General features: G+C 39.3%; 1 protein-coding gene across 6 annotated transcripts in view; it reads left to right on the top strand.

Annotated features, from left to right (window-relative positions):
• Positions 1 to 344: 344 nt before the first annotated feature.
• The window catches only part of FMO5 (flavin containing dimethylaniline monoxygenase 5), a 58534-nt gene continuing 43734 nt past the window's right edge, over positions 345 to 15144 (top strand). For 2 of the 6 annotated variants that reach the window (XM_012179729.5, XM_012179718.5), the window contains exons 1-3: positions 608 to 791; positions 894 to 1066; positions 12934 to 13122. In XM_012179729.5, coding sequence (XP_012035119.1) covers positions 932 to 1066; positions 12934 to 13122 — 324 coding nt within the window. In that variant the 5' untranslated portion in view covers positions 608 to 791; positions 894 to 931. Of the gene's footprint in view, positions 561 to 607; positions 792 to 893; positions 1067 to 12933; positions 13123 to 15144 lie in introns of those variants that run through there. The other 4 variants (XM_012179728.5, XM_004002399.6, XM_027973876.3 and 1 more) reach the window with 4 other exon arrangements.

Here is a 15144-nt window from a genome sequence, read left to right as displayed (position 1 = left end):
CTCAATGGACATGAGTTTGAGCAATCTCTGGGAGATAGTGAAAGACAGGGAAACCTGGGGTCCTTAAGTCCATGGGGTAGCAGAGAGTCAGATACGACTGAATGACTGAATAACAAGCACAGAACCAAAGATCCAGTTTTGGGTGTTGAGGCCAAAAGGTGGACGAGGGGGTCCCAAAGTGGTTTATCAGATCTCCCGACAGCCAGATGTTCTCCACTTAAGCTTTTGGAGCAAGACTTGCTTGGTGGTGGTGTTGACAATTTCCCTTCACCAGGAGGCGTCTGTCACTTTAAGATAAACACCAGGAAGTTCAAAGTGAATGGGAGAGGCGAACGACGGAAGACGGAAATTCCGGCTGCTTGGATCTCCCCCTGAGAGTATTTGAGAGTTCGAGCATCTGTAGCTGAAAAACCGAGAGGCTGTAGGGTTAATCCTTTCTGCTTAAACTGGGTTGGCCCACTTTTTATTCCGTCAGCTGGGGAAAAGGTTGCGGCTGAGTGGGCGGGGTGTTGGCTGAGAAGTGTGGAGCCGAACAGCCCTCCCCATTGGCTATTGCTGATGTTGGTATTTTGTTGCTTTATATATCTTTGAAAAGAGCCAGAATTGCAGTGTGCTCCAGATCGCAGCTGTAGGATCTGCTGGTGTTGAGGCAAAGGCATTGAGTTCAGGTACCATAGCCGACCTCTCAGCTCTGGGTCTCAGATCTGGGTCTTGCAGCCGCAGGGCTCTCCCATCCAAGGTGTAGTAATTCCCTGTGGCTAGGAGGACACTGGTATCTGGTTTCCTCAAAGGTATCTGCTGTTTCAGCCTTTATTAATGCCATGTCCAAGTCTTACTGAAAGATGTTAATTGATGTGTGTTTTCTATCTTTTGTCATCCTTTCTTTTGGACAGGTTCCACTGACCCAGCCCTGTGAAGATCTCTGGAGACCATGGCCAAGAAAAGAATTGCTGTGATTGGGGCAGGTGTGAGTGGGCTCACGTCTATCAAGTGCTGCCTGGAAGAAGGCTTGGAGCCCCTCTGCTTTGAAAGGTCTCATGACATCGGAGGGCTGTGGCGGTTCCAGGTAAATCTCCTGGTTCCTTAATACTTGGAACTCTGGCTGTAACTAGGTGCAAAAGATATTTTATCTTGTGTCAGGAAATATGATGGGCTTCATAGTGATTCAGCCTGCTAGACTTCAGTTTGCTGATCCCTTCTCAGCAACCATCACCTCAGGTTCTATGCAAGCTCCTCTTTCCCAAGCCTGGCAGCAAAAATGGGACAGAGATATCACTTTTTTTTTCCCCTTTACTGATGACTATGAAAATGGCACAGAGATCATTTTCATTTACAGATCTTCTTTGATTGACAATGAAATTATATCTTGATAAGCCCATCATAAATTGAAAATATCCTTTGCTTAAAATACATTTAATACACCTAACTTGGTAAAGAACCTGCCTGCTATGCAGGAGACTGCCTACAATGCAAGAGCCCACCTGCAATGCAGGAGAGGCAGGATTGATCCTTGGGTTAGGAAGATCCCCTGGAGAAAGAAATGGCAATCCACTCTAGTACTCTTGCCTGGGAAATCCCATGGACAGAGGATACTGGTGGGCTACAGTCCCTGGGGTTGCAAGAGTTGGACACGATTTAGTGACTAAACCACCCCCTAACACCATAGCTGCACCTAACCTACTTTAAATGCGCTCAAAGCACTCATCTTAGCCTACACAGGCAAAATCATCTCACACAAAGCCTATTTTGTAATAAAGTGTTGAATATTTTATAATTTGTTGAATACTGTACTGAGCATGAAAACCAGAATGGTTGTAAACTGATCAGTTGTTTACCCTCCTGATCTGTGACTTGGGGGAAGCTGCCACTGCCCAGCAGCACCAGAGTATGGCACAAAGTATTGCTAACCCAGGAAAAGATTAAAATTCAAAATTTGAGATATGGTGTCTATTGAATGAATATTGCTTTAAAACTATTGTAAAGTCAAAAAAAATCACAAGTTGAATCATGGTAAGTTGGGGAGTGTCTGTAATAAGTTTTGCTACTATCTGGAAGAGGGCAACAATCTCTGTAGTGGCAGGGTGTAACAAAATGACAATATGTGAAGTGGCTAGAAAATTTAGAGTGGTTACTCTTGGTCTGCATTAATCAGTAATTGATCTAGAATATAGGTTACAGCTCCTTCCAGTAATTCCTCTTTTGAGTCTTTTCTAATCTTACTGTTTTGTTTGTTTGTTTGTTTATTCCTTCCTTCCTTCCTTTTAAAAAATTCTAGTAACTTTAAACAATTCTATAATAATTCCAGTCCCTGAATAGGATATAAAATCTGGCTTGAAAGAATCAAAAAATTCTTTGAACTTTTTCTTTGCTTGAGAAGTCAAATCAGTAGTCATATCTTCAGAGGAGGCCAGAGGGTGCATGCAACTACATTTTCTTGTCCTGCACAGATAAAGTTGTTGTTTTAATATGCACACCCAGCCCTGCAACTAACATAATAAGGTATCATCTAACTTAAATGATAGTTAAGCTTATTATATGTTAAAGAATATTAACCTCCTTAACTACCTCCAAAGCAACATCCATTGGGTTTGCTTTTCAGCTCATTTTTTAGAGCCAGTGAATGGTATTAAGGTGTCCAGCTTTGTTTCCTGTTTCATAAAGACAAACATAGTGTTTGCCAGTTACTTTAAAGTGGTTTCACAGTATTCCTTAGTTGAACAACAGCGCCGCTGTTTTGCATCTTGGCTCTGTCTTGGTGACTAGCTCTGACAGTAGTTCTCATTCAGATCCAGGGTGAATACCCCTTAGCACACCACCATGCCTCGGTCATAATCAGTCTTGCACGTGGGCTGAAAAGACTGTTAATTAATATTTTGTAATCAATAGAAAATTTTACTTTAGAAACCCAGCCACAACATAGTGTAGAGTTTAAGAGCACAGTCTGAGTTCAAATCCTGTGTCTGCACCTACTAGCATTACTGTGACTTCGGGGAAAATCATTAAACCTCTCTGTACCTCTATGTTATCATCTTTAAGAAGGAGATACCCCCTTCACAGAGATATTGTAGGAGGGTAAGTGAATAATTATGTCATCACTAGTAACAGTGGCACAATAAGTGCTACACATCAGTTGTTATTCAGTAGGCCAAATGTGGGGCCCACACATTTGATGTCTGGTAAGCATCCTAAGCAACTACTGATTGGGTAAGAAATCGGTTGAAGGTTCACCATCCTACCTGATTATCAGGTTTATAGCTTTTGTCTCCAAAGTGGCTTAAACTTCTCTGTTAAAAACTCAACTTGAAGTTTGTTCTGATGATACTCTTGGCAAAATTTCAACACCTTATAAACTGCTTACTTGAAAATAAATAAGCTATATTTCATCGTAATGCTCTGACTTCTGTTAAGACAGACCACATCTATGTCTATTATATATAACACATATTTTTACATATATTATATGCACACACATACACACCACTATAATTCTAGAGCCAAAGGCCATGCATGCCTGGCATGTATTAGGCACCAAACATTTGCATTTTATAAATGAATCCTTGAGATGGAAAATTTCTTGGGTGGCTGCTTAGACTGCTTGTGGAAATAGACCTTCATTTTCACATATTCCAGTTACACAGTTGTGAAGTCTGAGGTATTATAAACATTTGTTAATTGCAGATTAAGCATGTTTCACATGTTGATGCTGGTTTCCTCAAACATTCCTTTGAGATCTGCTTTTCTTTCACCTCCTTGCTTGTTATTTGGAGCCTTTTCTCCCACCCTACGCCTCTCACATTTTTATAATTTCATTGGAGGTTTCATATATAAGATCATCCCAAGCACGTTGGAATTCCACTGTTGCTACGAGGTGTCCAGTAAGTCACTGGGGACTCAGGGCTTCCATTTTCTTTCTTGTAATAGGTCTCAGGGATTCAGTATGCATGCCTTTCTTCTTGACCTCTTCATTAATGTTAGGTCAGACTGAGTGTGAAACATAGGTAGTGACGTGAGACATATCGCTTTAACGTTCATTACTACAGTATTACTTTATAAACAAAGTGGCTTAAAATGATAAATTGCTTGGGAAATGTTGAGGTTTTAATAAGTATGCAATGCTGTAGAATAATTTTTAATTTTAAATTTAGTTTAATTTTAGTTAAATTTTAAAAATCTCAATGCATACCATAGCAGTGCTTCTCAAACTTGAAAATGAAAATGAATCACTGGAGATTTTGCTAAAATGTACATTCTGATTCATTAATCTGGGGGTGGTGCTTAGATGCTATATTTCAAATAAGCCCCCAAGTGTTGTTGCTCCTGCTGATAATTACATTTTGAGTAGTAAAGTTCTAAAGTGTATATGTTATACAAAGGTACCATATTGATACAATATAATGTAAAATAAGGCATATTTAATACATTTTGATTTAAAATATAAAATTAAGTAATAACCACTCTTAGATGGATAGATCTTTTAATTTCTTAAATATATCTCCCTCTAAAAAAGACAACTGAATGGATACAAAGTTAGAAGGTTAACTATAGAGCAGTGGCTGTTAACTTTGGCTGCACACTGAATAGTCACCTGGGAACTTGAATAAACTTTAGCAAATACTGCTATCAGCCCATCCAGATTCTGGCTTTATTGGCCTGGAGTGCCAATAAAATTCTCCACTAGTTATTTCTAATGCACAACCAACATGGAAACCTTTGACCTTCAGCCTTTACTCCTGCTTTCCCGTGTGATAAATGAGGATGACATTGCATCTTTAAAACAAAATCAATAATGGTTTATTGGATAAACATTTCTGGACCTCAGACTATATTAGATGATGAGGAAACAGAGTTATATAACCTCTTGCCTCTGCCCTTAGATATTTTGCAATTTAGCTAAGAATGTGTGGAGAAAGGACTTCTGAGGTGGATGGGATAAACTCTGGTTCCCTGAGCCTTCTAGGGCCAGCACATGACCTCTTATCAGTACATTTCAACCTTATCTATATATTGCTGCTGCTGCTGCTGCTGAGTCGCTTCAGTCATGTCTGACTCTGTGCGACCCCATAGATGGCAGCCCACCAGGCTCCCCGCCCCTGGGATTCTCCAGGCAAGAACACTGAAGTGGGTTGCCATGTCCTTCTCCAATGCATGAAAGTGAAAAGTGAAAGTGAAGTTGCTCAGTCGTATCCGACTTCACCACCCCATGGACTGCAGCCCACCAGGCTCCTCTGCCCATGGGATTTTCCAGGCAAGAGTACTGGAGTGGGGTGCCATCGCCTTCTCCATAGACAGGGAGTAATTAAAACAGGGTCTCTGGTACAGATGTATAGAACGGACTTTTAGACTCTGTGGGAGAGGGAGAGGGTGGGATGATTTGGGAGAATGGCATTGAAACATGTATACTATCAGGTAAGAAACGAATCACCAGTTTATGTTTGATACAGGATACAGGTTGCTTGGGGCTGGTGCATGGGGATGATCCAGAGAAATGATATGGGGTGGGAGGTGGGAGGGAGGTTCAGGATTGGGAACTCATGTATACCCGTGGCTGATTCATGTCAATGTATGGCAAAACCAATACAGTATTGCAAAGCAAAATAAAGTAAAAATAAAAATTGAAAAATAAATAAATAAAAATAAAACAGGGTCTCTGGGAGAAGGGACCAGGCATTAGTATTTTAGAGTTCCCCATGTGATCCCTGTGTGAAGACAACATTGAGAACAGTCCTAAGACAACTGGGGTCCAATGGGATTCTGAGAGTCTGTCAAAGGAACAGAAGGTCCACACTGTTTTCATTCCTCCCACTGAAGGTGAGTCATTTTTCTCCATTCTTCTGCCCTTACTATTGCCTCTGATCCCTTCAGTTTAAATTACACTACCCTATGTCCCCATTATTTTTTTTTCACATGAATTTCCTATTCAATGCAAGTCATGTGCTTAGGCAGGAAGTATGATCAAAGTATGTCTGTATAGGGAAGATTATTCACTGACGGTAGAAAATACTAAAATGCAGGAGTGGAAGCTCCTTTTTCTACTCACTGACCTGATACTGCTCTGCCCACACTTATAAAGTAGTGAGCTGACAGTAATAAGCACTACCAATGGGGTGTTTAGAAGGGCTTGAAGGTTTTTGTGGAGATACAATATTTCATTGTCTTAATTATTTGAAAATTAATACAAATATATTGTCAAATATAAAGGGTAAGATCTGTGATTCATTTAGCTCAGTGACCCCCAACAGACCTGCTGTGGAAAGCATCAGTCTACTCCTTCTATTTGGAAACTTCGAACCTTTGGAAAACAAGACAGAGTGTATTTTTTAGCATTAAGATCATGAGGTTTTTTGTTTTGTTTTGTTTTATTTTGGCAGTGCTGGGTCTTGGTTGCAGCATGCAGGATCTTTAGTTGCAGCATGAGAACTATTCGATGTGGCATGTCAGATCTAGTTTCCTAACCAGGGATCGAATCCACGGCCTCTACTTTGGTACAGTGTGGAGTTTTAGCCACTGGACCACCAGGGAAGTCCCTGCGGCTGCTGCTGCTGCTGCTAAGTCGCTTCAGTTGTATCTGACTCTGTACGACCCCATAGACGGCAGCCCACCAGGCTCCCCTGTTCCTGGGATTCTCCAGGCAAAAACTCTGGAGTGGGTTGCCATTTCCTTCTCCAGTGCATGAAAGTGAAAGTGAAGTCGCTCAGTCGTGTCCGACTCTTAGCGACCCCATGGACTGCAGCCTACCAGGCTCCTCCATCCATGGTATTGGAGTGGGTTGCCATTGTCTTCTCCGAGGGAAGTCCTTAATATAGTGTTTTTATTACTTTAGAAATATCTGCTGAATGAATGAAGTCAAATTTAATAGTTAAGAATATTTCTACCCCTGCCCTCACAAACACCTTGTTTTCAAAAGGATCTAACCACTAATTAATTTTTAATGTGCTATTACAAATAATATGTTTAAACAAACTTTAATTTTAGAACTGTGTTAGGTTTACAGAATTATTAGGAAAATAGTAGAGTTCCCATATACCTCATGCCCAGATATTATTAACATCTTACATTAGTGTGATAACATTTGTTGTAATTAATGGACCAATATTGATACCTTATTATTAACTGAAGTCCATGCTTTATTCAGATTTATTTAGGTTTATTTTTCCTAATGACCTTTTCCTGTTCCAGCTGTCATGTCTCCTTAGGCTCCTCATGGCTGTGTCAGTTTCTTAGCCTTTCATTGTTTTTGATAACCTTGACAGTTTTGAGAATCACTGGTTAGATATTTTATAGAAAATCCCTCAGTTGGGATTTGTCTGATGTTTTCATCGTGGTTAGACTGGGGTTATGAATTTTGGGGAGGAAGACCTTAGAGGTAGAGTGCCATTCTCATCACATCATATCAATGTTACACTCTATCACACTTATCACACTGATTGATGTTAATCTTGATGACCTGGCTTGAAATGGTGTTTATCAGGGTTTGTCACTGTGAAGTTTCTCTTTTTTTCTCCCATGTCATACTGTACTCTTTGGAAGAAAGTCACTATGCACAGTCCACACTTAAGGGCAAAGTTGGCTATTCTAGGCTTTTTGTCTTTCCACATAAATTTTAGAATCAGTTTGTCAACATCTACAAAATAGCTAGCTGGGAGACTGACTAAAACTCAGCATGTTGCATAATCCTAATCCACTTTATTATCTTCATTTATTGTTCTCCTCAGTTAACTTCAAGCTTCTGAGGCCTTAAATTGTTTTTGAAACATTCTAGACTCTTTTACAACTTTAAACTTTTGTAATACTACTTCTTCATTTGGAAAATTCTTATCAGTCATTCAAGAGTCCCATCAAATGTGACTTCTTGGGAGAAGTATTTCTTGTTCTCTCCACTGAGTTAAATGCTCCCATTCAATCTCCAAACTGCCAAAACTCTCTGCTCATATTGCCATCAAGGCGACTTAGAATACACAGTAGTCTACATTTGTTACTATCACTGTGAGATACCCAAAAGTAGAGTTTGTGTCTTATTTTTTGCATTTCTGATGTGTGTGTGTGTGTGTGTGAGTGTGTGCGCACTCAGTCGTGTCTGACTCTTTGCAACCGCATGGACTGTAGCCCACCAGGCTCCTCTGACAATGGAATTTTCCAGAATACTGAAGTAGGTTGCCCTTTCCTACTCCAGAAAGTATATATCTTCCCAACCTGGTATATAGTGGATGCTTAATAAATGATTTGAAATGAATTAATGAGTGAATTATAGAGATTGAATTTGAAGACACTTAAAAATGGATTTTGAAATCTGTAAAGGAACACTGAAAATAGCCTATGCTATAACTTTAAGTGGAAAAAGTAATATACAAAATTAAATTTACATTGCAATCATCAAATATAATATTATGTATGCCTGGGACAACTATGCCTGTGTCTACCCATGTTTACATAGTTACACATTGTATAATCTCTACCCTGTTATATGCGTATACTTTATTTATTATAAATCAATAAAACTTGAAGGTAGGAAAAACAAATTGGTTTATTAAGGAGGTAGGATTTTTCTTTTATTTTTGTAGAAATATTTATATCACACCTTCACGATAAAACCCTTCAGCAAACTAGGAATAGGAGGAAACACCTTCAATTTGATAAAGAACATCTACAAAATACTTACAGGTAACATTATACTTTGAAGAAGGGAATGGCAACCCACTTCAGTATTCTTGGCTGGAGAATCCCATGAACTGAGGAGTCTGGTGGGCTACCATCCATGGGGTCGCAAAGAGTTGGACATGACTGAGCGACTAACACAACATTATACTTAATACTGAGAAAATGAACAATTTACCCATAAAACTGAGAACAAAGCAAGGACAGCCTCTCTTAACACTTCTATTAAACACTGTATTAGAAATCCTAACTAATGTAATAAGGTAAGAAATGGCAATAAAGGTATACATATTGGGTAGGAATAAGTAAAATGATTTTTATTTGAAGATGATATGACTGTCTGTCTATGTAGAAAATTCCAAAGAATTTTTTAAAATTCTTGGAACTAATAAGCAATTATAGCAGGGCTGCAGGCTACAGAGGTAATATACAAAAGCCAACTGCTTTCCTATATACCAGAAATGAAAAATTGGACTTTGAAATGAAAAACCATACCATTTATAATAATACTCCCCAAATCAAATGCTTACCTAAAAATCTAACTGAGGAGAACAATAAATGAAGATAATAAAGTAGATTAAGATTATGCAACATGCTGAGTTTTAGAATAAGAAATCTGGTTTCCCACATGGAATCAGTAGAAGCCAGTAAGCAGTGGGCTGACAGGATCTGCTTTGAATTTATCAGGATACTTAAGAAGTGGTGTGGAAGATAAATTCTACATCATACTGAGATCATAATTTATTAAACCATTTGCCTATTGGAGGAGGGGCCATTTAAGTGATTTCTAATTAATAGCTATTTTAAATAATATAAATTGAATATCTTCATGCATCTGATTTTATATTACTTTGCAATTTTCCTTACAACAAATTTTATAAGATAAAAATATCTTATTCAACTCTTTTTGAAATGAATTTGATGTATTTCATTAGTTTGTTATGCATTATGTGAAAGTTACTTCTTTTTTCTATATGTACTTTTCTCAATGTAATTCACCATACATCTATTAAATATCTACTAAGTGCTAGTTATAATTTTATATACTGTGGGAAAGATCATAAATATAAGTCAAGGGGTTTACAATCAAATTGGGGAGATAAAGAATATATAAACTATAAGACATCATGGAAGTCTCTGAATCCTAAACTGAAAAACAAACTATAGAAAATGGAGCAGCATCTAAAAGTTTAATTAGAGAAGAGGTACAACCATACGCTAGAAAGAACACTTTGGTTGAAATTTGTAGGATAGGTTAGAAGAGACTTGAAAAGAGACTTGTGAAAACATTATTAGCAGCCAACAAGAATGAGATCCTGAAGTATAGGGCAAAGAAATGGGAATGATCAATCCAGGATTCTGAAATTCAAAAATTCTTCTCTAAAAACCAGGGGAAAATCATCTCTAATGTGGGCAAAGCCAATGAACACTCTCCTTTATGGCCATTGAATGCTCAGTAATACCCAACATCCAAATATCTGTTTGTTGATGGAAAAAAGGGAAGACTGTCTCTGCATGATAAACAACCATTTGTTGTTTAGTCTTTAAGTTATGTGGACTCTTTTGCAACCCCATGAACTGTGGTCTGTTAGGCTCCTCTGTCCGTGTGATTTCCCAGGCAAGACTGCTAGGGTAGATTGCTATTTCCTTCTCCAGGGGATCTTCCAACCCAGATTTGAACCTGTGTTTTCTTCATTGGTAGGCAGATTCTCTACCACTGAGCCAGCAGAAAAGCCCTAAAAAGGAAGTGCATGGGTGCGTGCTCAGTTGTGTTGGAATCTTTGTGATTCCATGGACTTTAACCCACCAGGATCCTCTGTCCATGGGATTTTCCAGGCAAGAATACTGGAGTGGGTTGCCATCTCCTATTCCAAGAGATCTTTCCCACCCAGGGATCGAACCCACATCTCTTGCATTGGCAGGCAGATTCTTACCACTGGGCCACCTGCAGAGCCCAGAAAGGGAAAAGGGGGTACAAATTGGTTAAGGTAATTGTCCATAATCAAAACAATTTTAAAAACAGTTAAAAAATCATCGTTTGTGATGTTTCAGTTAAAGCTAATATAGCAGTCTGGATAGATACTGTGCTATTTTATGTGTTCAGTACAACACCCCTGTTTGTGTGTGCTAAGTCACTTCAGTCATGTTCAACCCTTTGCAACCCTATGGACTGTAGCCCACCATGCTCCTCTGTCCATGGGATTATCCAGGCAAGAATACAGGTATGGGTTGCTATGCCCTCCTCCATGGCATCTTCCCAACCCAGAGTTTGAACCTGTGTCTCTTGCGCCTCCTGCATTGGCAGGCAGATTCTTTACCACTGAGCTACCTGGGAGAATCTTGAGGATTTTGCTAGAAAGGCAGGTTCCAATTCAGTAGGTCGGGGTGGGGCCTGAGATTCTGCATTTCTAACAGTCTCCCAAGAGATATCTCTGCCTGCTAGTTCTTCAGGTAGCAAGGATCTAGAGTAGTGATTCTCAAATACAGTGTATTTGTTGGGCATTAAGTGGTTCTGAGACCAAAGCAAGTGTGTGTGGGTGTGTATGTGCATGGGTGGGGGATGGTCCCCAGACATCAACAAACAACATTCAGATACTAGCAAGATATCCAAGAATTAAACTCAATTCTATTTACCCAGAGATAGTTTCAGATTCCACAAATTGAGAGCTCAGTCCTATAAGACTGCCCCCTCAGCCCTACTGTAGACACCAAGTCATAAACTCAGGTTATTACCAGTGCTTCTGACCAACTGGCTACAGTTTGAAGATTCCAATGGCCCCTCCTTGGACTTTGGACTTCAGATGCCAGTCATTACCAGGTTGTTACCTATACTTCTGACCAACTGACTATAAGTCAGAAATTCCCATGACCCTTTCCTTGGGTTTGCTTAATTTGCTAGAGCAGCTCACAGAACACAGAAAACCCATTTACTCACTCAATTACCAGTTTCTTATAAAAGTATGTAGCTTGGGAACAGCCAAAGAGAGAGATGTACAGGGAAAGGACACTGAGCTTCCATGCCCTCTCTAGGCACGCTGCTCTCCTGATCTTCTCAGGTTCACCAACCTGGAAGCTCCCTAAATCCTACTCTTTTGGGTTTTTATGGCGGCTTCATGACATAGGAATGATTAATTAAATCACTGGGCATTGGCTACTGATTCAACTTCCAGTCCCTCTCCCCTCCCCAGAAGTCAGAAGGGGGCAACTGAAAGTTACAACCCACAGGGTTTGCTCCATTGGTAACCAGGCCCACTATTATTTGCCTTCTAAGAGTCACCATACTAACACAACAAAAGACTTTGATCACTCTCAACACTTGGGAAATTACAAGAGTTTTGGGAGCTCTGAGCCAGGAACTGTGGTAGAAAGACCAAATATATATGAGAAATATATTTTGACCATCTGGATGACCAAATATATATTTCTTATAAATCACACTATCACAGACATTTAACTTATTTCATTTTTATATTACAAATAATGCTATCAACATACATTAACATAAATTTTTGTCTGAATACTAAATCTTTCTTTAAATGGCCAAGTGTCAAGGGTTTTCATGTTCTTGCCACATTACTCTCCAGAAAACATTGTACTGAGATTTCATTTTTGCTAACACTGAATAATTGTCTTTTAAATTAGTGAAAATAAGGTAAAACAGGAACACATAGTGGACAGAATTATAAATTAGTACAGTGTTTCCTGGAGAACGGTTGTTCCAAGTACACGAAAAACCTTGAAACTAGTACTCAGATGGGCAGTTCTCACTTGGAGTCTCTTGTCATTTTAGTCTAAGACTGGACACATACTATGACCTCTTTGTTTCCATGTTTAGAACATCAGCTGGGATAACTAGGACTTCTGGGGGCTGGCTGCACATCTCTCTATCACAAACATGCTCTTCATGTGGATAGCTTGGGCTTCCTCACAGGATGATGGTCTCAGGGTAGCTGGACTTGTTACACAGCTGCTGACTTCTATGAGAGGAAGCTTTCTAAGAAACCCAGGTGGAAGCGGCAAGACTACTTACCACTTAGTCTTGGAAGCCATCCAGTATCATTCTAACTGCATGCTGTTGGTCAAAAGCAAGTCATAAAGACAACTCAGATTCAAGGGGAAGAGACAGCATGAGGGTGCAAATCCTGGGAGATATAAAGGGATGTGTGTGTATAACTTTTTTTAAAAATTGGCATTTCAGATAACTTTTCAAATGTTAATTGGCTGTTTATAAACCACGACCTTAATTCTCAAGCTGTTATGAATGCTTTTTATTTACTGCAGGAAGAACCTGAAGAAGGAAGGGCAAGTATTTACAAGTCAGTGATCATCAACACTTCTAAGGAGATGATGTGCTTCAGTGACTATCCCATCCCAGATCATTATCCTAACTTCATGCACAACTCCCAGGTCCTGGAGTATTTCAGGATGTATGCCAAAGAATTTGACCTTCTAAAGTACATTCGATTTAAGGTAGGGAATTTTGTGGGTATCTCTGTGTTTGAAGTTGTTTGCAAAGTAAATGAATAATGTGGTTTCATTTAGCGGTGCTTATGTGTAGCTTGGTTTGGTATGCTCATGTACCTATCCAATAGACTCTACACTGAGTCTTCTCTCTGACTGAAAAGTATCAATGGGAAAGTCCCTCTTCTATGTATTTTGACTACAGATCCAGGAAGCAACCTTCATTTCATTGCCTTCATTCTGTATCATTTGATTACAATAAACAAATGAGAACTGACAGGTTTAGGCACTTTGAAAACTTCTGGTGCCACAACTTGTTCCACAACTTGCCACTTAGCCTTTTATGCTTTCTGAGGTGCTTTCCAATGCATTTTTTATGTGACGACAACAACCCCATGTATTAGTTATTGAACAGTTATGAGAAAGCAAATAAGTCAACTCTGGTGTAGAGGAAAGAACACTGAATTGGGAAAAAAAATCTTAAATTCTAGTCTTTGTTCTGCTGCTAATCTACTTGTGACTTCAGGCAAGTAAGTTCCTCAACTTTGACGTGTCTTAGTTTTATTTGTAAAACAAGATGATTGTAGTATATCACCTCCTTGGTTCCTTCCTGCTGTAAAATCTTCCATGATATTTCTATTATTTTAAGCCATGACCATAAAAGAACCAGTATTTCTGACAGCTGGCAAAAAGCCCAAATCTTCTACTTTCTGATCATTCTACTAAATCATGCCTTTTTCTATTTAACAACAAAATTAAAATGGCAATATCCAGTGACGACTTCCAAAGTCAGTCATTTATAGTCTAGTGATGCTTCTCTTCACTTTTTAAAAACACTTAGGTTTGTTACCACACTAATCAGTGAAGAAACACCCAAAAAAACAAAACAAACAAAAAAAACAGTGATTTAACAGTCTAGTTAGGAGCCAGAAAAATGAAAATTTCATTGTAAGCATAATTAATAAAAATACAGAGTTACAGGGTGATAAATGCCCTGAGATCTATACATTGCAGCTCAGAGGTGGGACACTTAATCCCTTAGAGCTTGAATTATCAGGTACCCTTGGACTTCCCTGCTCAGATGGTAAAGTGTCTGTCTACAGTGCGAGAGACCCAGGTTCAATCCCTGGGTTGGGAAGATCCCCTGCAGAAGGAAATGGCAATCCACTCCAGTATATTGCCTGGAAAATCCCATGGACAGAGGAGCCTGGAAGGCTACAGTCCATGGGGTCGCAAAGAGTCGGACACGACTGAGCGACTTCACTTCACTAAGGATGTTTTCTTAGAGGAGATTATACCAAACTAAATGTTGAAGGGTGAGTATCTCCAAATGAGGAAAGCATAAAAGGATGGTCCAGGCAGAAGCACTGGCGTGTGTACAAGTAAGAACATGATAGAGAGGAACTATAAATAATATAGGATCACTTGGGTATATAAGAGTGTTATTAGTCCACCAAGACATTATGGTCATAAATCCTAGAAGCACATAGGACATACTCTTAATGTTTCCTTAGACTAGGTAGAGTAACCTGTATTTGTTTTTAAAGCTAAAAACTATACCACTGACTATCCCATCTTTTATCTTCTTTCTTTCTAGTTATTTGTAAAATGGGCATTTATGGGAGTCAAAGAAGTTCATTTACACAAAACATGAGTCACTGAGATGTTTTTCTACTCTATTAGGAAAGGGAGCCTTATTAGCTCAGTCACACATTTAAGACTAGACAGTGAGAACAGAACTTGAGATAAGAAGGCATCGGAAGATCTCAGGATGTCTGGGAGTATGGGGAGGAATAGGCATTTAGTGCATCAAGTGTCTTAGAAGGGAAGCCCACATCTTATTTAAGTATCATATTGCCCTAGGGTATGGTGCAGGGCATATGGTACAAGAAGGGCTTCCCAGGTGGCGCAGTGGTGAAGAATCCACCTGCCAATGCAGGAGACACAGCAGACTTTGATCCCTGTGTCAGGAATATCCCCTGGAGGAGGAAATGGCAACCCACTCCAGTATTCTTGCCTGGAAAATCCTGT

This window comes from Ovis aries, chromosome 1 (assembly GCF_016772045.2).
Source record: "Ovis aries strain OAR_USU_Benz2616 breed Rambouillet chromosome 1, ARS-UI_Ramb_v3.0, whole genome shotgun sequence".
Lineage (NCBI taxonomy): Eukaryota > Metazoa > Chordata > Mammalia > Artiodactyla > Bovidae > Ovis > Ovis aries.
This window is presented reverse-complemented; position numbering and strand designations above follow the sequence as displayed.